At 54.2% G+C, this 21,180-nt stretch overlaps 9 protein-coding genes across 9 annotated transcripts; 7 read left to right on the top strand and 2 right to left on the bottom strand.

Annotated features, from left to right (window-relative positions):
• Window positions 1-837: 837 nt before the first annotated feature.
• On the top strand, window positions 838-1,863 carry CCMA1212_007728 (uncharacterized protein; the record flags this gene model as incomplete). Its single annotated transcript, XM_073704891.1, has 1 exon — window positions 838-1,863. The coding sequence occupies one exon, from the start codon at window positions 838-840 to the stop codon at window positions 1,861-1,863; it is 1,026 nt and encodes a 341-aa protein (XP_073556466.1).
• A 757-nt stretch (window positions 1,864-2,620) lies between these two features.
• On the top strand, window positions 2,621-5,182 carry CCMA1212_007727 (putative glycosidase; the record flags this gene model as incomplete). Its single annotated transcript, XM_073704890.1, has 1 exon — window positions 2,621-5,182. The coding sequence occupies one exon, from the start codon at window positions 2,621-2,623 to the stop codon at window positions 5,180-5,182; it is 2,562 nt and encodes an 853-aa protein (XP_073556443.1).
• Window positions 5,183-5,264: 82 nt separating this feature from the next.
• On the bottom strand, window positions 5,265-6,022 carry CCMA1212_007726 (uncharacterized protein; the record flags this gene model as incomplete). The annotated part of the gene is made up of 2 exons (XM_073704889.1): window positions 5,265-5,930; window positions 6,017-6,022. 2 exons carry the CDS (start codon window positions 6,020-6,022, stop codon window positions 5,265-5,267), a joined length of 672 nt encoding a protein of 223 aa, XP_073556465.1.
• Window positions 6,023-7,228: 1,206 nt separating this feature from the next.
• On the top strand, window positions 7,229-9,995 carry CCMA1212_007725 (Arsenical-resistance protein Acr3; the record flags this gene model as incomplete). The annotated part of the gene is made up of 6 exons (XM_073704888.1): window positions 7,229-7,498; window positions 7,569-8,151; window positions 8,648-8,925; window positions 8,953-9,138; window positions 9,194-9,280; window positions 9,342-9,995. 6 exons carry the CDS (start codon window positions 7,229-7,231, stop codon window positions 9,993-9,995), a joined length of 2,058 nt encoding a protein of 685 aa, XP_073556464.1.
• A 29-nt stretch (window positions 9,996-10,024) lies between these two features.
• CCMA1212_007724 (uncharacterized protein) lies at window positions 10,025-10,947 on the bottom strand (the record flags this gene model as incomplete). Its single annotated transcript, XM_073704887.1, has 2 exons — window positions 10,025-10,882; window positions 10,936-10,947. The coding sequence occupies 2 exons, from the start codon at window positions 10,945-10,947 to the stop codon at window positions 10,025-10,027; spliced, it is 870 nt and encodes a 289-aa protein (XP_073556463.1).
• Window positions 10,948-14,698: 3,751 nt separating this feature from the next.
• CCMA1212_007723 (Vacuolar calcium ion transporter) lies at window positions 14,699-16,609 on the top strand (the record flags this gene model as incomplete). Its single annotated transcript, XM_073704886.1, has 4 exons — window positions 14,699-14,958; window positions 15,163-15,358; window positions 15,436-16,520; window positions 16,585-16,609. The coding sequence occupies 4 exons, from the start codon at window positions 14,699-14,701 to the stop codon at window positions 16,607-16,609; spliced, it is 1,566 nt and encodes a 521-aa protein (XP_073556462.1).
• A 323-nt stretch (window positions 16,610-16,932) lies between these two features.
• On the top strand, window positions 16,933-17,652 carry CCMA1212_007722 (uncharacterized protein; the record flags this gene model as incomplete). The annotated part of the gene is made up of 1 exon (XM_073704885.1): window positions 16,933-17,652. The coding sequence occupies one exon, from the start codon at window positions 16,933-16,935 to the stop codon at window positions 17,650-17,652; it is 720 nt and encodes a 239-aa protein (XP_073556461.1).
• Window positions 17,653-17,775: 123 nt separating this feature from the next.
• On the top strand, window positions 17,776-18,060 carry CCMA1212_007721 (uncharacterized protein; the record flags this gene model as incomplete). The annotated part of the gene is made up of 1 exon (XM_073704884.1): window positions 17,776-18,060. The coding sequence occupies one exon, from the start codon at window positions 17,776-17,778 to the stop codon at window positions 18,058-18,060; it is 285 nt and encodes a 94-aa protein (XP_073556442.1).
• Window positions 18,061-18,283: 223 nt separating this feature from the next.
• On the top strand, window positions 18,284-20,729 carry CCMA1212_007720 (Protein transport protein sec1; the record flags this gene model as incomplete). The annotated part of the gene is made up of 5 exons (XM_073704883.1): window positions 18,284-18,317; window positions 18,380-18,417; window positions 18,494-18,581; window positions 18,647-18,996; window positions 19,059-20,729. 5 exons carry the CDS (start codon window positions 18,284-18,286, stop codon window positions 20,727-20,729), a joined length of 2,181 nt encoding a protein of 726 aa, XP_073556460.1.
• Between the last annotated feature and the right edge of the window lie 451 nt (window positions 20,730-21,180).

Genomic DNA, 21,180 nt, shown 5'->3' with positions numbered 1-21,180 from the left:
AAGTAGTTACGTATCCCCCATTAGCTTCTGCGTCGTCCACGAGCCATTGCTGAATCCCTCGTCTGTAACTAACGGTGTTATGCAGCATGTCTCGGGATCAGAAAACGAGTTCTACTAGCAAAAAAAAAAAATGAAGGCATATTGGATGATGTACATTTGTCGCTCAAGTCAGCCTTTCATCTGCCGAACCGGGATATGCTGCCGCTTTGGGACATGTCGGCACGGAGCCCGGGGTGGAGACCCGGAGCGCGGAGCAAAGCAGCGGATCTACGAGGTCAAGATCTCGATGTTCGCAGGCATTACGGAATGACATCCAGGACAGAGGTTCCTTGGACGGCATAGGCCAGATGCGATGGGTATCAAGCAGTAGCCTTTCGCAGTAAAACACCCTCGTCCGACCCGTTTGCTTCCCGGCAGTCCCTGAATATCCTGGCTCCTCGCGCAACCACATGCGAGGCACTGAAGCGTCTCCTGGCGGCGCCTCGCCCAAGCCACATTGTGCTCTTTGGGTTAGGATGGTTTCAAGGAGTTTGCTGCCGACTACGGAAATATGCAGGACAGCAATTCGATGCTTGGCAGCTGAAAAGGATTGAATACCCGGCTGCGTGTGCGGAAAGGCTACCCAAGAAAGATGGGGGTTGCCGGGCTCTTCTAAGGTGGTCAAGTGTCGACATCATCACCAGGATGGGGCGAATTCCATTCGTCGAAGAGAATATATAAAGTGAAGAAGGTTTGCAATGTCGCCTTTCGTAGTGGATTAACCCTTTATTCTCAGCTCTTCTCTCTCATCACGAATAACGCCCAATCTCCTGTCCAACTGCCCACCAATACATCAAAATGGCCACCGCAAGCTTCCCCTCCACCATCCGAGCCGTCTACCAAATCGATCCCAAACTCACCACGCTCAGACTGGTGGAAACTCCCCTACCCCAACCCACCGGTCCAGACGACCATCTCGTCAAGATCAAAGCCACAGCACCCTGCCTGGGCGAACTAGGTTGGGAAGTCAACTACCCGTCCATTTTCCCTCCGAACAGGGAGCGTGTTCCCGGGACTGAAGCCGCCGGTGTTGTCGCTACGTCGCCTCCTTCGAGCCCTTTCAAGCCTGGTGATGAGGTCTACTTCCGCCTGCATGCTAAATACGCCGGATGTCTGCGCGAGTACACGATTGTGCACACGGAGGAGCTGGCGTTGAAGCCCAAGACGCTGGACTGGATTGAGGCGGCCGCGACGCCGCTCAGCACCTTGACTGCCTGGCAGGGACTGTTTACTCAGGGAATCTTGAACAAGCACGGAATCGAGGGTGATGCCGATGCCCGGGCTCACAACAGCAAGTTGCGCGTCCTCATCACCGGCGCCGGCGGCAGCGTCGGGACCTGGGCAGTTCAGTTTGCGGCCGCTGCGGGCGCAGGTTCCGTCGTCGCTCAGGTCAGCGGCGCAAACATTGAGGCCGCAAAGAAGGCCGGCGCAACGGAGATCATCGACTATAAGAAGCAGTCCATCGACGACTGGGCCAAGGAGGACTCTTCTCGCGAGGTGGACCTGGTGCTGGACTGCCTTGGCGGACCGACGCTGGCATCGTGCTGGGCTGCGGTCAAGGAGGGCGGTGTTTTGCTCAGTATTGTTGGTTCGCCAGAGGAGTCGAAGCCGGAGGGTGTGAATAAGACGCTGGCGAAGGCTACTTGGTTCTTGATGGAATGCAGAGGCGATGATCTGAAGGAGATTGCGGATTTTATTGATGCGAGGGGGTTGAAGCCGCAGATTGACAGTGTGGTTGAGTTTGAAGAGTTTCAGGCTGCGTATGACAAGGTTGAGCAGAAGAAGGCGAAGGGCAAGGTTGTGATTAAGGTGGATCGGTTCTGAGGGATGGATGAAGATTACTTGTATGATGATGATGGTGAGGATAGCAGACCATGTCGTTGTGGCTAGGCTATTTGATTGCAAATCTGAATGACTGGAACATGAATGTGAAATAGGTAACCAAGGCCGTATACCCTTTATCTATCCATGACATCCGCCGAGAGTTCTAGATAAAGCAAACATGAGAAGAAGTGCAATGGATAGTGATACGTAATCTCATCCCTCATGCCCTTTCCCGGCTTTTGACGCCTTGAATAGATGCACATCGGCTCGTGGTGCCGTGGTGACACAAAGGACGGATTGGACACTGCAACCATAACCTTGAATGGCCGCACAACCACCACAGTTCTAGAGATCATGGCTATTCTCATCATCTGATGCACATGCCGATTGGTACCCCGCAAAAAGTGGACGATCGACGCCGCTGCCGCCGGAATGGGCCGAACGTGGCTTGAACAACTTACTTGACATCTTACAGCATCGCGACTTTGAACCTTTGGCGTCGTTTCCTTCATCTACAGACTCGAAGCCAGAACAGCATTCGTTGATAGGTTAGTGACTTTCTGTGAGATACAACTCTTTTCACCCTCAGTCAGGTGGCCAGCCTCGACACACTCTCCTTCGGCAGCTTAAAGTACTACTCCGTCGTATAAATCAGTGGCTGGCAGCGGACCTCCTCTTCTCCCTTCGTCTCAACTTCCCCACATGCTCCTCTTTCCGATGTGAGCTTCATCAATCTGTCTGTGATATTGCACTCACGATGAAGTGTCCGTCAACACGCATCATCCTGTCCTTTCTGCTCTCGTCCACCGTCGCCCTCACCTCCCAACACAAGCCGTCATCAACCGACTACCACGCCAACGCCGGCGTCCTCCAACATGTCAACCCCCTCATCGGCACCCGCGGCTACGACCCCAACGACCTCGGCGGCATGGTCCCCTCCGTATCGCCCCCCTTCGGCATGACCCGGTGGACGCCCCAGACGCGCGAGAACTTCATCTCCCAGGTGCCCTACAACGACCGCGACCGCCGCATGCACGGCTTCCAGGCCACCCACCAGCCCGCCATCTGGATCGGCGAAAACGGCCATGTGACGCTCATGCCGGGCCTCGGAGACGAGATCCGACCGCTGTTCCAGCACCGCGGGCTGGCTTTTCGGAAGGAAGACGAGAGGAGCACGCCGTACGTGTATGAAGTTGTGCTGGATGCGGACTCCGGAGGGGAATTTGGGTGGAATTTGACTGAGCAGGCGACGTCGGAGCTGCTTGGGGATGCGTGTCCGCCGTGTCCGGGCGGCGCGGCGTTTGTGCCCAACAAGGATGTGACGGAGGGTGCGAATGGCCGTGTGAGACGGGATTATGTGTTTGAGCCGGAGAACCAGGATGAGCTCACCATACAAGGAATGGCTACAAACTCTTCAGACGCCGGACACACCGACGGCAAGGGATACGAAAACTCCTTGCAAGTGGCACTCAGCGCATCGGCGCACGTTGGGTATCTTCGCGTTGATTTCCAGGATACCAAAGAACGACAACCCTATTTCATCATCCAGGCGAGCCGGCTCAACTGGACAGGCCATGTCGAGATCCATCCCGAGGCTCAAGAAGTGTCGGGAAGTAACTCTCAGCGACAAGAGTATCTCCTGGGCCCTGACAAGCCCGAGTCGTTTCGGCTCTACTTTGTCTCGCGCTTTTCCGCGCCGTTTGCATCTTATGGAGTCAGTCGTGCTGGTGACTTGTACAGAGGGCAGAAATACATCGAGGACAAGTTTGTGGGGGCCTATGTCACCTTTGCCCAGTCGGTCCAGAGAGTCGAGGTGAGGACTGGCATCTCGTATGTGAGCGTGGAGCAGGCCAGGAAGAACCTCGACATTGATATACCGGATGGAACGGCGTTTGAAACCACTGTCGAAAACGTCAAATCCGCCTGGCTGGAAAGGCTGGGCAGGATCAAAATCTCCGGGGTCAACGAAACCGACGCAGATCATGATCCGCGAACCATCTTCTACACAGGCCTCTTCCACGCTCTACAGTATCCCAGTGACTACTCCGAACCGATCACCTCGTCCGAAGGAGGGATGCGCCGTTTCTACAGCGGCTACACGGACAGTGTCCACGAGGCAGACGATGCATACTACCAGTCTTGGTCCATCTGGGATACCTACAGGGCAGAGCACTCGCTCCTGACCATCTTCGCCCCAGAGCGCGTCGATTCCATGATGCGGTCACTGCTTCGCATCTTCGACTGGTCAGGTCGGTTACCGCTATGGAACAACATGATTGAGAACAATGAAATGATAGCCACACACGTCGACGCCGTGATTGCAAACGCCCTGGTCAGAGGCTTCAACGACTTCGACGTCTCCAGAGCGTGGGACGCGGTCTACGTCGATGCTTACGTGCCGCCCGACAACGACACCGATCTTCTCTACTACTCCCGAGAACCAAACACTCCCTACGAATGCCGAGCAGGACTAACGAGCTACCTCGAGCACGGCTGGGTCGACAACGATCGGTGGGCGGAATCCGCCAGCCGCACGCTGGACTATTCCTTCGACGATTATGCCGCTGCCGTCGTGGCGGAGCATGCAGGCGATCTGGAGCATGCGAAAGAGCTGCGAGAGCGTTCGCAGAATTACAAGAAGCTGTGGAACCCCGAGACGGAGTTTATGCAGGCGCGCAATGCAAACGGGACGTGGGCGAATGAATCGTGGGGATGGACCGAAGGCGACAAATGGATCTACACGCTCAACGTGATGCACGACGTCGGCGGTCTGGCCTCGCTGTTTAAAGGAGGCAAGAAAGCCATGAAGGCCCGTATGGACGAGTACTTTGCAGGAGGGCACAACATGCACAGCAACGAGCCCTCGCATCACGCCCCGTATCTGTACTCGGCCATCGGATATCCCGCCGATGCGGCACGACAGATTCGCGAGCTGGCCTGGGAGAATTACAATGCTACGGCTTCGGGGCTGAGTGGGAATGAGGATCTGGGCCAGATGAGTGCTTGGTATGTCTTGTCTGCGCTGGGGTTCTATCCTGTGAATCCGGCGAGCGATGAGTATGTTGTTGGGACGCCGTTCTTTGACAGGGTTGAGATATTGTTGCCTCCTGGACCGGGTGACGATGGAAAGGAGCGTACGCTGGTGATTTCGGCGCCGGGGGCGGGGACGGAGGGGAAGGCGTATGTGAAGGGTTTGAAGGTTGATGGGGAGGTGATTCATAGGCCGATGTTGAAGCATGGGCAGGTTGTCAAGGCGAGGAGGATTGAGTTTGAAATGAGTGACGAGCCTACGAGTTGGGGACAAGAGGGGACGGTATAATGAGTTATGACGGGGTTGTCTTCAAACACTGACAAGTATATATCATGACCTCTTAGGATGTCAAACCCTGCTCATCATCAAATCATCTACTGCCACCCCCTTTTATCCTCGACAGCGCCCACTCCATGCCACCATCCCACTCCGGCCCAATCCGCGCGACCGCCGGCCTGGCAACACTCTCTACCCATCCCTCCATGAGCCACTTTCTCGGCGAAGCCTTCATCACCGCACACCAGTGCACGAGAATCACCAACGCCATCGGATCCCTCTCCTCCAAAAGACGCAGGTACTCCCCGTCGATAGCTCCAGGCCACCACACAAATTGCAGCCAAGTACGCGGTCGACACGATGTAAGTCGCAACCAGAACTGCATCTTCTCCAGCGCATCTTTAAAAATCGCCCTACTCCGCAACGCCGTCGACACCTCATTCATCAGCTGGAGATACGCAATCGCCTTTCCAGCAAGATGATCCCACGGCAGATTCTCAGCCGCCACACGTCTTCGTATAACAGCGAGCAACCTGCTCTTCATGAGCCACGGCCCCAGCTCCATGCCCAGCAACGCAGCTCCCCGAAGAGCGAGTATAGGTTCCAAGAATTCATCGTCCGCAAAGCCCCGTTTTGCACGTCTGTGAATGTCGAAATGGAAGACGAGGACGGATATTGCAAAGACGAGAACGGTGAACCAGTTGCGGTCGGTGATTGAGCCGACGGAAGAGCGGAATTTGCTCGATGCTTCGATTTGGTGCTGGTATGCTGCTAGGTCAGACTTTGTCTTGTCGGTATCTGTGTCGAGTAGAGAAGTGGTGGAGTTGTTGTGGAGGTTGATATCACGGCCATGCTATGTTCGAGAAATCCGCTTCCATCCGTCTGGTCAACTAGGTCGTTAGAAATCAAATGTCCTCCCTCATCCCGTAAAAGACACAACGCGATGCTATCAACCACAGGCTGAGACGCCGCTCTTATACGCGTAGCATCGACATTCGGCAGAGAGTGGGAAGCCGGCGCCACAAACGACAGCCTCGTCTTGTGCAGTTGGAGCAGCTCGGGGCTTGCAGACTACACTATATGGGCCACGCATTGCGCATGAGCATCACCGGAATATCAAAGGACAAGGTGAAAGGGCAAACGGACCCTGACGCGCCGCTTCTTGCAACGCCCACAGCCATCCCTGGACTTGTGGTGGAATGTCCGCGAGCCACCGGTCATGTTCACTTTGGCGATTTTATGCAAGACTGTACGAGAGCTTGCGTTTGATTATTCTCTTTGTTTGGACTCTGCTTTCAGTGGCGCTCACGACGTTTGTCTTGTGGAACATGGGGAAATGTAAGTGAGGGCGGTACGCAGCTGGAGGCCGTTTGTACGGGATGCAAAAGCCGTCAGACGAGGCGCGCTGGCGAAGTGCATGAGCAGGAGTTGCGCCACTCAAGGCTTGCGAGACTCCACGAGGCTATACGAGAATAGCAGCGTCAGATCTTGCCCCGGAATTGCAATAATAGCAGCGGCTCTTCCCTCCCCTTGAGCTGTCCTTCTCTGACTTAGTGTACGAGATGGATCCCTGCTAGCTTCTGATCCTGCTGAGCTGGGTTGGGCTGGCTAATGAGATGGGGGAGAGTGAGATGCTTCACGATAGTGTGCATCTTTCTGCAGGTTTGCGAACCTTTTGGCAAAGGAGTGGGATTTGACGGGAATTGACTTCGTACTCTTTGCTAAGTAAGTGAGAGATCTGTAATCTGATATTCGACCCAGTGTTATTCGTTTAATTCTTCCATAGCTCTAGGCTGATTGATCCCCAGTTCAGTCCCAAGTCGATGAATGCATCAGCCATGGAACAGAATGAGAGCAGAGCATGCTGCTCCCTCGAGACTAGTGTACAATCATGCGCGGTTGACATGTGTCTATTGTAAAGTAAACTTATGATAGATCTCACAGAAGTCACGTAGATATGGGATTTCAAAAGTATAGAAGCCTGAGATATACCTCTTGGCAGTATTCTTTCTTTTCACCTACCTCACTAATATTGTCTTTCTTTTTCCATTATTCAAGATGAAGCCAGTTCAGCTCCTCACGCTCGCCTCACTCCTCTCGCAAGGTACCCTCGCCTGCATAGAGCACCTCCTCCAAGCCCGAACTCCAGACCCCAATGCCACATCAATCCGCCAACGAGAACCAACCCCACGAACCAAAACAGCCATCAACAACGTCCACGTCTTCGACGGCACCAAACTCACCCCCCTACAAACCATCATCATCGACGGCGAACATATCACCACCAACACCAGCAACATCGAAACCACCGTCGACGGCAAAGGCGGCGTCCTCATCCCCGGCCTCATCGACAGCCACGGCCGGATCAACGCCCCCGAACATCATGATGGTTCGAAAGTCCCCCAACATGTGGAGCACCCCGACCATGAATATCGCCCGATATGCGTTTTCGAATCCTCTTCTTTTGCAGTTCATTGGCCATCAGATCGGCGGCCGGGCAGCTACGAGAATGTATACGAGAACGTCATGGCCCTTCACGCTGCTGGCATCCCGATCCTGGCAGGTACAGATGCCGTTGGGACTATTAATGCCAACATCTCCTGTGCCGCTTGGACTCACTCTGCATTTCGAGCTGGAAAATCTCGTCGAGGCAGGCTTGATGACGGTGGAAGCCCTGTGTGCAGCAACTGAGCTCGCGGCTCAACACCACAGGCTGACCGACAGGGGCAAGATTGCGCCTGGCATGCGGGCGGACTTGATTCTGCTCAACAGTAACCCCTTGGCCAACATTTCTAACACGCGGGATATTGCCAAGATGTGGGTTGGGGGGATCGAGTACAAGGACGTTGCAAACAGTACTGGAGTGTCGAATGTTCCGGCGCATATCACAGGCAAGGGGGGTGCATCTGGTCCAGGGTCAGGGTCAGGGTCGGGAGGTTCTGGGCCTAACGGTATCAGCGAAGCAGGAGCTGTTGCTTCAAGTTGGATTCCTTTATTAAACTTGCAGGTTGGAGTTCTTTTCTGTTTCTTTTTGTAGTTCTGGCCCGGGATTTCTTATTGTTTCTTTTGAACTCCACGATACACTCCATAGACTGACGAGACAGTCTCTCCTTGAATTTCTCAATTACGCAGAATGCAGCTTACACTCCCCCAGTAAGCCACTGAGTATCGTGGAGTACATGATCGATTCTATGCGATTCCTTTTCGATTCATTTATCGTTTTTCTAATAGCAACTCAGTCGATGAATTTTCAGGGTAGATGTTGAAGGAGGCGGGAGTGTGTCATGCCCTGCACTTGATTGGTCAATCTTCAGTATCGCCCCATTCTTCCTCAACACCTCGATTTGCTGCCAAAAGAAAGCAAGTGAATCCATTCACTTCTACATCTCTCTCTCAGCACATAGTTCTTTCTGCTTTTGTTTCCTGACGTGGCTCAATAGGCATTACGTTTATCAAAGTCAAGCCTTCTTTTTTCAGCATCCGATTTCGCCCACAATAGAGCCATGTCCGATTCTAAAGCAGCACAACCTCCAGACCCCGAGATGGCAAACGAAAAGTCATCCATCGAACCAGAAGCTCAGCAAAATACCAGCAGTTATGCCCAAAATAAACAAAGCTTCTCTGCCTTTGCCTCTCTAGGCCTGTTGGATCGCTTCCTAGCAATCTGGATATTTCTCGCCATGGCAGTGGGCATCATCCTCGGCAACTTTGCCCCGTCCATGTCGCCGGCGCTGGCAAAGGGGACATTCGTTGGAGTATCTGTTCCCATCGGCAAGTGACAGGAGTTCTTTGCTATATTGATTCGTCATATTAATGCTTGGATAGCCGTTGGACTCCTCGTCATGATGTATCCCATCCTGTGCAAGGTCCAGTACGAGTCTCTGCACCAACTCTTGACAAAGAGGGCGCTCTGGAAGCAGATTGGCTTCAGCGTCGTCGTAAACTGGATCGTTGCACCCTTTTTAATGGTCAGCTTCCACTTCTCCGTCACTTCTCGTCTGAAGTACTGACCATCGGTCTCAGCTTGGGCTTTCGTGGGCATTCCTCCCTGACAAGAGCCATCTCCGAATCGGCCTCATCCTCGTAGGCCTCGGCAGATGCATTGCCATGGTATGCCTTTACTCCCCAGATAACATCCCAAGAGAGGTGAGAGCTAACATGTGCGCCCAAGGTCCTCATCTGGAATGCCCTCGCCGGCGGCAACAACGACTACTGCGCCATCCTGGTAGCAGTCAACTCCATCCTGCAAATGGTCCTCTTTGCACCGCTCGCCATCTTCTTTCTTCGAGTCATTAGCGACGAAAACGACATCGTCTCGATATCATATTCCGTAGTCGCAACGAGTGTCGCAGCGTTTCTGGGCATCCCCCTTGGCGCGGCAATACTGACGAGATTCTCCCTCCGATTCATTGCCGGACCGGCGTGGTATGAGCGCGTCTTTATCCGCTTCGTCTCGCCATGGTCCCTCATCGGGCTGCTCTACACTATTCTGGTCTTGTTCGCCGAGCAAGGCCATCAGGTGGTACATCAGATTGTCTCAGTTCTTCGTGTTGCCGCTCCGCTTGTTGTATATTTTACCATTGTCTTCTTCACCACGGTGGGCATCTGTCGGATGCTTGGCTTCGAGTATCAGTTTCTCGTCACGCAGAGCTTCACGGCGGCGAGTAACAACTTTGAACTGGCCATTGCGGTGGCCATTGCGACGTTTGGCCCGGATAGCGACGAGGCGTTGGCGTCTACCGTCGGACCTTTGATCGAAGTGCCTGTCTTGCTGGGTTTGGTATATGCGCTTCGCTGGGTTGCGGGTAGATGGGGGTGGAAATAGTGAGACGTAGGTCAGGATAATTGACGTGATCATTCTGGAAAATTGTCCAGGAGCTGAAAGATCTTGATGTTGCTGACCGTACAGCTGCTCGATCCTTTGCAGCCGAGGGCAGCACGAGCTCGCTGAGGGTCGACTTGGTGATGAAGATCGACAAGGATGGATGCTGCGGTATCGCAGGATGTTTCCATATCATCGATATGGCTGAGGCTCTTGTATGCGTGATTTGGGCTAGGACAAGACGCTGTGACATGGGAGCCAGGTTCAAGTTTGTCGCAGTCTTGAGTGTCGCCTGCACATTGAGCCTGGCGGTTTTCTGGCGATTGGCAGGATTGTGCTTCCGACTTCACCTGAGCGCATTCAGAATTGAAATCACCAACCACAGCTGGAATCACTGGCGTCAAAGTGAGTGCTGCTGCATCACTATTCGTCGAGTTACCGCGGTGAATCGTCCCTGGCGATGCGGAGGATGAAGAGATAGCCTCGGAACCCTTGGGTGGAGAGCTTTGGTAACTGTCCGACCGTCTTTCCATCACAATATCCGGTTGCGTTTCTCGAAAGCTGGACGTGCTACCGCATGCCTCGCACCTAAAGGAGACCGGTTCGCTTGAGTACAAGGTATCCATTGACCCGAGCACGGGAGCTGACGAGGAAGACACGTAACGCTGAATCTCCTCCTGGGAAACGCCACGCTCGCTTAGCAGGCTTCGTAACCGCTGGTTCTCATGAGTAACTGCTTGGGCGAGCCTCTGCATCTCCAGTGAAGCGGATGCGCCTCGCCGCTGGTATTCTTGCACCTGACTCTTGAGGTCGTTGATCAGCTCAAGGCGCCGTGCTCGTGATCGCCGCTGACTCTCACGGTTTTGATCTTTGACCTCTTGTGTGATGAACTGGGGCTGGTGTTAACGTGAGACCGTGTGGATTGAGGATCGGAGAAACATACTTTTCGAGGCATTTTGAGTGGAGAAAATGGTCATTTGCCAAGTTTGATAAACCGTCAAGCTGAAAGGGACGAGGTGCCGGCGAGAATCAAACACGAGGAATGAGGAGATCGTGAGATGGTAAAGATGAGATCGCAAGTCAAGTCCACGGAGTTGCGCGCAGCACAAGGCGGGATTTTGACTCGTCGACTTTTTCGAACCGGCCAATCGTTTCACACAGAAAGTGGCGCTCCGAGACTCCACAAGTACCCTTACCTGCGTTTGGTGAGTGCAGCTGTATTACTCCGCAGGTCGAGCTGTTGGAGAAGGACGGACGAGAGACGAAGGGCCGCAGAAGCCCATCGGCTGTTGGCAGTGACATACTGCGCCGTTTGAGAGTCTGATGTCAGTAAGGCCGCATCTCGGGCTGATTCATCGCAGCTGAATGAGTTGCCAGAGTTGTCGACCCTCTGAAGCCTGTCTAAGATGCAAGTTCGCCTCCTCAGCCTTATCGTGCGATGAGCTCACCAGGCAATTTTCTACACGCTCAGTAACAACGGTTGCGACAGGAAGAAGAGCTAGTGGATTAACACCAAACATCTAAATAGAACCCTTGCATGTCGCCAAACGCTTTCTCTTTCAGCTGTCAAGGGCTCAAGGCTCGTTCGACCGGCTGTCGTGGGTAGAGTGGACGAAATTCCCTGGACACAGGGAACCGCGTCCGCTAGCCGTGCAAAGTCATCTAGTATGTCCAATAGGAAAGTCTCACAGAAGAAGCCCAAAAGTCGGTGTGTGGGATACCATGCACGCCGAAGCTCAAGCTGATTCGCTTGGTGGTGAGAACGGATGCCTTGCATGCATCAAAGAAGGCAACTGTTCTTCCGCCTGCTCTTCTCGCCACTAATGCTGTACAGTACACACGTTAAAAGTTGTAGATTGCATAGGTATTTCAGCTATTCGGAAACTCTGAGATACGTTCAACATTGTCGCAAGGGGGCTGATAGACCTTGCCTATGATGGCATTCAAGCCACAGCACGCACCTGGATAGCGGTGCATGAACCCGGTCAGCCTTCCCCAGGATCCATGATAACTTGAATATCGTACATCCGGGTCGAGACGACTAGTCAACTGTTCACCTCTCCTTCAGCCTCATCTGGCCTTCCGTATGTACTTCATGGCTCCCTTTTAGAAGCTTCGTCACGATGAGCCGTCGGAGTAATAATCCTACGTCTGGGTGCATTGCTCCCGCGAAGGCACCGCAAGTCCAACATTTGTGTCAAGCCGTTATAGAATGCAGATCCGCTTTCCACTTGGAATACGCTACAATGATCAGCAAGGTATGCGCGAATCACGCAGGTATCGGTTCTAACATGGACCCTCCCTCTTCTTAAGCTACATATATGCATACGCACTTTGGCCCTGCTTCTAATGGCCACGCCAACACCCGGGACAGCGATTTCTCACGCGACTTTGACGACTAAACACCACGGTCCTCGTCTCCGTTATATGACGACTCGCACACACTATCAGGGATAGCCGGCATCAATGCTGGAGCTACAGAAGTCCACTATTTAGGACCACTGGCTGAACAAGTCGAACTGAAGGTCCATACACCGACGCACCTCTTCTGACTAGTAAGCAACACTATCAGCAAAGAAGACCCAGATCTTTGCCAACAGTTCCCGAAATGTTTCAGCCGTACTTGCGACTGGCTCGCTTAGAAACCCAAATCGAAACTGTAGGGTAGGCTTGCTGACGATGCAACTGAGGCGATGTGGACGTTGAATGATGGAGCGAGTGATGCTCAACAGTTTGTGAAGCAAACAGAGCCATCGACTGAGATGTTCGTTTTTGCAGACGTCGATACAGTTATCCAGCCCAGTTTTCCGACCTCTCGGTCAATGCCCTAGAGCGTCAAAGATAACATGTATGGATCCAATTCATACTCGAGTAAATGCTGCGAGTTGGAGCTCAGACGAAAAGGATCCTGCGATTGAAGACCTCTGTCACCCATTTCATCCAGCCACAGCTTCGTCTCAAACGAAGAATTGGTGATTTGTTACTTGGCCATCACGGGACATTAATCCTTACCCTTGAAAGCTGGAGATCTTGCTTGCAGGGTCCTGGGGCGATCTCCAAGAAGGGTATTAGTGGAGAAAACTCAAAGTTGCCCCTGAATACGATGGTCCACAGTAGGATAAATGCTAGGCTGACCTGTAGAAGGCGAGAAGAAGGAAAAAAAAAAAAAAAAGGAAGACTGCCCCGAAAGAATCAAGACTACTGCTTGTTCTATACCTCTCTAGTTTGACAGTGAGCCACGGCTTCAGCTATTCGGCCGCCCGCGTCTCACGATCTCGGACCAATGATTGGGACCGCGATTCCGGGCTTTTCCAACACGCCGCGTCTCCGCCAATTGCTTCGTCTGAATGCTCACATCACCTGGTCACCGCTAAAATGCGGTGCCAAGAGGTTTAGATCCGCGGTGCGTCGACAGGCCATTTCCCGTCAAGTTTATTGGCTCCAATTGCCCACGTAATGATACGCAAACCAGCGCCTTTTCCTCGTCCCTTTGATCTCTTTGCTCCGTCCCATCAATTGGACTCCGTGCAATCAGGGTATCTCATCAGAGTGTATCCAAAACAGGCAGGACAAGCAAAAGCAGCAGTGACTATTTCACTCAACCCCAGCTTGACGGCTTCACTGAATAATCCCTCCGCACCGTCATTCCGATACGCAAAACAACCCCTACTCCGGCTTCCCGCACCCCCAGCCGTGTAACGGCCTTGCGCCGAGTAGAGTGGCGGCAACAATGCGCAGAGCTGCGACTTTGCCCACTTCCAGCTAGTAGCCTCGAAGGCTGCTGCACTGCCGGCCATGGAACCTCCTTCACCAGCTTGCTTAGCCGCCGGGAGCTGCGTCTGCAGGAATTGCGCGTCCTCGAGCGCGTTTGAGGCCCTCCTTTTCGCCCACTGCTCAGCACATGTATTATGCAGAGTTACCTTAGCTGAGGCCGTTCGTCACTTCTGCGTCAGTCAGCAGCCTCTCAGCGTGAGATAGGTATCTGCTGTAATACTAGTACTATGAGTATAAGCCCTTAGCTCCTCAATACTTCGTCAACGCCCCCCCAAATCTCACGATGTCTTCTAAACCAAATAAAGTGGGCGCCAGGTCCCGGATCCCCCGTTTAAAAATGGGTGGGCCTCTCGCAGTCGTGGGCTTCATTTAGCCCCTGTTTCTCATGCTTCTTATTTTTCTCTCATTCATTGCCGGCCCCCTAAAATGCGACTTCGCTTCGTGCTCCGTAGTGCAATGACCGTCCTTCTTCTTTGACGATGGGCTCCCCCCAGTCTCCATCTCCCTCTCGCTACTATCCCTCTTCATCGTGAGACTCGCCGCTTCTGCTTCCCTCGAGCGGTCGCGTGCGTCTTGACGCAAGTTTTTGGCTTTTTTTTTTTTCACTCTTTTTACATTATCCATTCTGCCCCCTGTTTTCTTCGTGTCCTTGGTCAAAGACGCGCGACAAACGGCTTTGGTTGATCCCTTTTTCTTTTGCATTAATCAAACTATTTCGACGTCCATCCCCCCCTGGATCCAAATTCCACACGTGCTCTGTGCCCTGCCTACTTCTCTTCACCAACCCGTACGTTACCTGACATAGATAACAACGGTCTGGTCGTGCGAAACAAATCCGTTATCTCGTGGAATCCTCCCTTCATCAGAACAAGAAACGTCCCCCGCGCGGCCTGGCTGGAGCGGCAAGAGGCCTGTGCCGAACAGCTACATAGATGGCTCTGATTGTGGATATTGTGCGATCGGTCCTGTGCACTTCATGGCTTAACCTGTTGCTCTTCTTCGTGCCCATCGGCTATGTGGCGTACTTTCTCAACATCAACTCGACCCTCATCTTCATCTTCAACGCTCTCGCGATTGTGCCGCTGTCGTCCCTGCTCACGGATGTCACGGAGAAGATTGCCAGCGATGCCGGCGACACGGTGGGCGCCATCCTCAACATCAGCCTCGGCAACCTCGTTGAGCTGATCCTTTTGTGAGTCTGATCAGCCTCTTGTTCTCCTGCCGCTTGGAGATCAACATGTTCCATCTTTTCCTCGTGTTGCCCCTCCTCCAAGACAACGTGTGCTGACCTGACCATAGCATGTAAGTCGAACCACCCTCACTGTCACGCGAGCTACCGAGAACCCGGCGAACCGTTCGCGACTGTAAAACTACTCGTCATGCTAACTCGACACAGTGTCGCCCTCAAGAATGACCAGATACGAGTTGTCCAGGCGTCCATCCTCGGATCGATCCTTGTGAACCTGCTTCTGATCCTCGGATCTGCGCTTCTTACCACCAAGCTTCCCGACCAAGAGTTCCTACACGATGCTGCCGGCACGCAGCTTCTCGGGTCCCTCCTCTTTGTGTCGGTCTTTACCTTTCTTATGCCTGTAAGCCGTCACCCGTTGCGATGCTGTCCGTCCATATACCAGAGTGCATGTGCTGATGCGGCGGTTTGCTACTATAGACAGCCTTTGACCACACCTTCAAAGGCACCGAGGGCTCCGAGGGCATGAGCCTCAAAATGAGCAGAATATCGGCTGTCATGATCCTGCTCATCTACATCCTATACTTTATCCACGAAATCAAGACCCGAACGCCTCCCCACGACCTCGAAGCCGTACCCCACGACGAAGAAAACGACGATGCTACACTGTTCGACGGGCAGGATCACGTTCCTCTTCGGTCGATGGCCCTCTCTGCAGACGCATTGAATGGCTCCCAAGCCGCCCCTCGAACCGTTCGATTTGCCGACGTCAGCCCTACATCAGAACATGCCCCCCTGAAAGAGGGCGAGAGAGACAGCTTGGACGGATTGGACCCGGCCGAGAGCGGGTTGGATGCCGAGGACTATCTGGAGAATGGAGAGCCCAAGGAGGAAGCTGGCGAAGACCTCTTTCAGACATCACGACGGGGCAAGACGAGGGCTCGCTCGTTGTCGCTGGGCTCCAGCAGGGGCGCGCTGAGCGAGACGTCGGAGGGAGGCGACCGGACGGAGCTGATGGCGCCGTATCTCACGACGAGGCAGATCCTCCGCGACAGCCACGTCAACCTCGACCGCATCGTCGCCAAGCCGAGGCACGTGTCGTTCGGACCCAAGACGGACCGCATCATCTCCTACGTGATGCTGATCCTGACCTCGACCTTCATGTCCGTGTCGGCCGAGTTCCTGGCCAGCGCCATCGACGACGTGATCCGCCAGGGCCACCTGTCTGAGTCGCTCATCGGCCTCATCATCATGCCGATTGTCGGCAACGTGGCCGAGTACGCCACCGTCGTCGTCGTCGCCGCCAGGGACAACATGGGGCTCGCGCTGGCGGTGTCGGTCGGCTCGTCGATCCAGATTGCGCTGTGCGTGACGCCCCTGACGGTCATTGCCGGCTGGATCATGGACCGGCCGCTGATGCTGACGTTCAACCTCTTTGAGATTGCCACGCTCTTTGGCTCCGTCCTGCTGGTCAACTTTTTGATCCTGGGCGAGGGAGTGAGCGGGCCGCTGCGGTCGAGCGGCCTCAAGGGCGGATTGATGTGTGCATGTTATGTGATTATCGGGTGAGTCTATCTGGTGACGCTTCTCGTGCTGGTATCATAGCCATTTTGCTGACTCGTGAAACAGACTCGGGGCTTATCTGTCTCCCTAACACAAACAGATGCGAACCCTGCAACCATTCTTGTATCCATAGATTACTGTAGTGAAACAGCACTGACATGTAGAGAGCATCTGATAGAGCTAATATTAATGAACAAATACCATAAAGTCATCAAGCCTCTGCTTACACGAACTTGATGAGAGCCCTGTGTTCCATCGGGTGGTTGTATTACGTAAGCAACTGTTGCTCAAGCTTTAACCTTAAATTCAACATCCTACCAATGACTTCACCCTCGTGATGCTGTAATACATCGAGCCACGACTCGTCCTCTTTGGCGGCATCTCGCCATCTTGTCTTCTCCCATACACACGGCCATGCGGCGTGAGAGGGATGACTCTGACGACGAAGACATTCCGCTGCACCACAAACGCCCGTTTGGCGCTGGGCTGAAGCGCAAGAGGATCGAATTCGTTAGAGCCACGGATGAGGACGCAGGCAATACCGTCAAGGATACGACAAAGCAAAGCGCGTCCATTGCAGATGTGTACGCCAGCATAGTCCTAGGCAGCAGTTCAAAGGAATCCTCCGCGACACCTCAAGTCACTGGCGATGAAAAGGATGACCAGAACGAGGGCGATGTCGCCTCTTCTACCAAGGAGCCAGAGCCTCCCATATGCCCCGTCTGCTCCCTCCCCATCACCACAACGCAGCAGCAACACGAGGCCTCGCTCGCCCACCAGGTGAGCCTGGAACACTCCCATCCACCATCGGCACTAGATCGATCGCGCATGGGTTTGCGAGCCCTGGAGTCGCAGGGATGGGACCCCGATTCCCGGCTTGGCCTGGGCCGCACCGGCGAGGGCGCCCGATTCCCGATCAAGGCGGCCCGGAAGGAGGACACGCTGGGGCTGGGGGCGACGAAGCCGCAGGTGGTGGAGGTGAAGGAGAAGAAGCCGCAGGCGCTGAGTCGCCGGGAGATGCGCGCTTTGGCGGAGCGGGAGAGGAGAAAGGGGGAGAGGCTGCAGGCTGAGATGTATGGACGGGTGGATGTGGAAAAGTATCTCAGGGGAAACGGAGGCGAGGATGGGCTGTGATGTGATGATGGCTTTGGATAATACAATGAATACGATCACAATCAGCAAAACTACATACAGCGTATCAGTATACATACCATGATCTAGTTGGACCACATCAGATCCAGCAGCGGTGGTCGTGTGATGCCGAATATCAAATTGGATCCTAGCCCGCCTCTTTCGTATCCAGCCCTGGAGGTCCCGGGACCCCTGGAACCCGACGTCTTGCGCCAGGAGATTTCTTCAGCGAACCGCAGTGACCTCATCGCCCCGCGACAGAGCGACCAGCCACCGCCTAGCGCTAAAGTTAGGGGCCAGGCGCTAGAGCCGAGCCTGAAGCAGCGCTGGGGCCGCCCGGAGTTTCAGCCTGCGCGCACCAACCCCGCCAAAGCCCGACCTGCCCTGCGCTCTCGCAGCCTTTGGTGGTGATGCTTCAACCAAACAAACTCGGCTCTCCCTCAGCCTCGACCCGATTCGAGCTCGCAGCTGCTGGCCCTGGCCCCTCGTTTGTGCGCTACCAGGAGAAGATCTCAGTCGCAACCGGTTTCTTTGTCGCAAGCTGAGCTTCTGCCTCTCCGTTTCGTTCCTTTCGGTCTGTCGTTGAGCTCGTTCCATCACCGCCTGACGGACAGCTCCGTTGAACTCCGTCACAATGGGGTTGTCCATCATCGAGGAGCAGCACAATGGTATGGACTCTACTTTCGCGCGGACGAACCTGGATATGTGGCCTAGCTGACACAAGCTGTAGTGATCCTGCAGGAAATCAAGAACATCACGCAAAACGACGTACGGGACCGCCTGCCCCTGTCTTTGTCCCCTTACCGATCGACCGCGAAGCTCATGCTGACGGGCCAAACTGCAGTGGAAATGCCTGATAGTGGACGAGACCTCCAAGAAGATTGTCGACAATGTGGTCAAGTCGGACGACATCCTCAACAGCAACATTGCTAGTCTGTCTCTCCCCCTTGGGCTGCAGTGGTGTGGCCTTCTCTTACTGACCCGACGTCTCCTGCAGCGATCGAGCTCATCGAGGCCCGTCGCGAGTTCAACCCCGAGATGGACGCCATCTACCTTCTCAGTCCCGAACCGCACATTGTTGAATGTCTGCTGGCCGACTTCGAGGTACGGCGCTACCGGAGAGGCTTCCTGGTCTGGACGAACCTGCTGGACCCGGCGCTGCGAAGACGGATCGACGAGTTTCCCGGGGTGCGGCAGCTGCGCGCGAGCTCGCGGACGCTCTTTGTGGACTTTTACCCTCGAGAGACGCACCTGGTGACGTTTCGCGATCCGTGGAGTTTTCCCATGCTTTTTCACCCGGCATGCAACGCGCTCGTCCCCAAGCATCTGCAGCTGCTTGCGCAAAGGGTAAGCTTTGATCAGCATTCTTTGTGGAGTTCCTGAGTGATTGTACTGATGAGCTTGGCCAGATTGCGGGAATATGCATCACGTTAGGAGAGTATCCCAAGGTAAGGTACTACCGGCCGAAGAATGCTGTTCACGAAGCGTCCGTCTTATGCACACATCTGGCGAGATTCGTCCAAGAAGAACTGGACGGCTATGCTCAGTGGGATTCCAACTTTCCACCTCCGTCAACCAGGCCCCAGTCGACACTGCTGATAACGGACCGATCGATGGACCTCATGGCACCGCTGGTACACGAGTTCACATACCAAGCCATGGCGCACGATCTGCTGCCCATCAAGGACGGCGACAAGGTGACCTTTCACACGATAATAAACGAGGGAACGCCGGATGCACAGGAGAAGGATATGGAGCTGGCGGAAAAGGACAAGATCTGGGTCGAAAACCGCCATCGTCACATGAAGGACACGATTGACAAGCTCATGGGCGATTTCCGAAAGTTCTTGGATCAAAACCCCCACTTCACCAAGGAGAATACCGATACGACGAGCCTGAGCGCCATTCGAGACATGATGGCGGGGCTGCCCCAGTTCCAGGAGATGAAGGAGGCGTATTCTCTGCATCTCACCATGGCCCAGGAGTGTATGAACATATTTCAGCGCCACAAACTGTCCGACACTGCGGTCACGGAGCAGACGCTTGCCACCGGGCTGGATGAAGACTACAAGAAGCCGAAGAACGTTCTGGATTCCGTGGTTCGATTGCTGGATGACGATGCGGTAACGCCGGGAGACCGACTGCGACTGGTGGCCATGTATGCGCTATACCGTGACGGCATGATATTGGACGATATCAAGAAACTGCTCGCGCACTCCAAGCTGCCGCCTCAAGATGCCGAAACTGTCCTCAACCTTGAGCATATTGGTGGAAGACCCATCAAGCAGCTGAAGGAGCAACGACAGCCGATACCCCCCCTATTCCCTGTTGATACGAAGAATGCGCAGAACGAGGACGAGTACAGCCTTACGCGCTTTGAGCCTGTTCTGAAACAGGTGCTGGATCACTTGACGAAGGGAACTCTGGATCAGACCGTCTTCCCATACGTCAAGCCGCCGCTCGATCCAAACGAAGACCTGATGGCAGCTCAGGCAGGGTCGCTCCGTGCTGCCGGACGACCGAATTGGGCAGCGGCGGGACGACGACCGCCCGAGAACCGCCAGCGGCTGATTGTCTTTATGGCTGGCGGTGCTACCTACAGCGAGAGCAGAGCGTGCTACGAGATGAGCAACGAGCGAAGCCGTGATATTATCCTGGCGACCTCCCATATGCTCACTCCCCAGCTCTTCCTCCGACAGATTGGGGATCTGAGCCGCGATAAGCGTCAGCTGGATCTTCCCGTCGAGCGCAGGAAGCACGCACCCCAACATCTCTTTGAGCGCCCAGCGCCGCCACCTCCGCCGCCCCAGGCCCGACCACCACCACAGCAACAGCCAATGGCTCCCGGAGTTCCTCGGCCAGGCGTTGCTCCGAATCAACCAATGTCTCGGCCAGGCGGCCTGCCTAGTCGACCGTCTCCTAGCGGCGCAGTTCCCAGCGGCGCGGTTCCCACGCAAGCCATGGCAAACATGAACATCAACTCGAGCGGACACCGGCCTACGACCTCGAACAGCTCATACGACGACGGCAAGGCGCACAAGGAGAAGAAGAGGAGGAACTTTCTGGGCCTAAAGAAGTAGGGTTCTTTTCGCGAGAGGTCCGTGTCTTCTGGCTCTGCGGCGCCCGGGGGGAACAAGTTTACCAAGCCACGTGCTTGACGAAATCACCTTGTGTTTTATCTGTCATTATGAGGAAGTGGGACCCCTTGTGTCTCGTTACTCGGCTTAATATCTGATTTCATCTTTTTTCCAAAGACTTTTGGGTACTGCCATTCTTTTCTGTTTCCCCTAAAAGCGTGGCGTGGAGAATTTTGAGCGATAGTGTTATTTGTTGGTGGCGGCCCAATGCAATTGCGGAGGGATCCCATGTATGTATGTATGTATGTATGGTGGTGGAGATGGCTTTAATGTTCATGAGGTTGATGTGTATGCTTGAAGGTAGTAATGAGGGCTTGGTAATAATTCGATTTCTTGTCCAATTGTGATAAAGATGAGATTCGCTTTGAAAATGTCTGAACGTCCATGCCGTATA

Source organism: Trichoderma ghanense (assembly GCF_004382785.1).
Source record: "Trichoderma ghanense strain CCMA-1212 chromosome Unknown scaffold_10, whole genome shotgun sequence".
Taxonomy (NCBI): domain Eukaryota; kingdom Fungi; phylum Ascomycota; class Sordariomycetes; order Hypocreales; family Hypocreaceae; genus Trichoderma; species Trichoderma ghanense.
The sequence above is the reverse complement of the archived record's forward strand: the minus strand, read 5'-3'. Positions and strand labels throughout refer to the sequence as shown.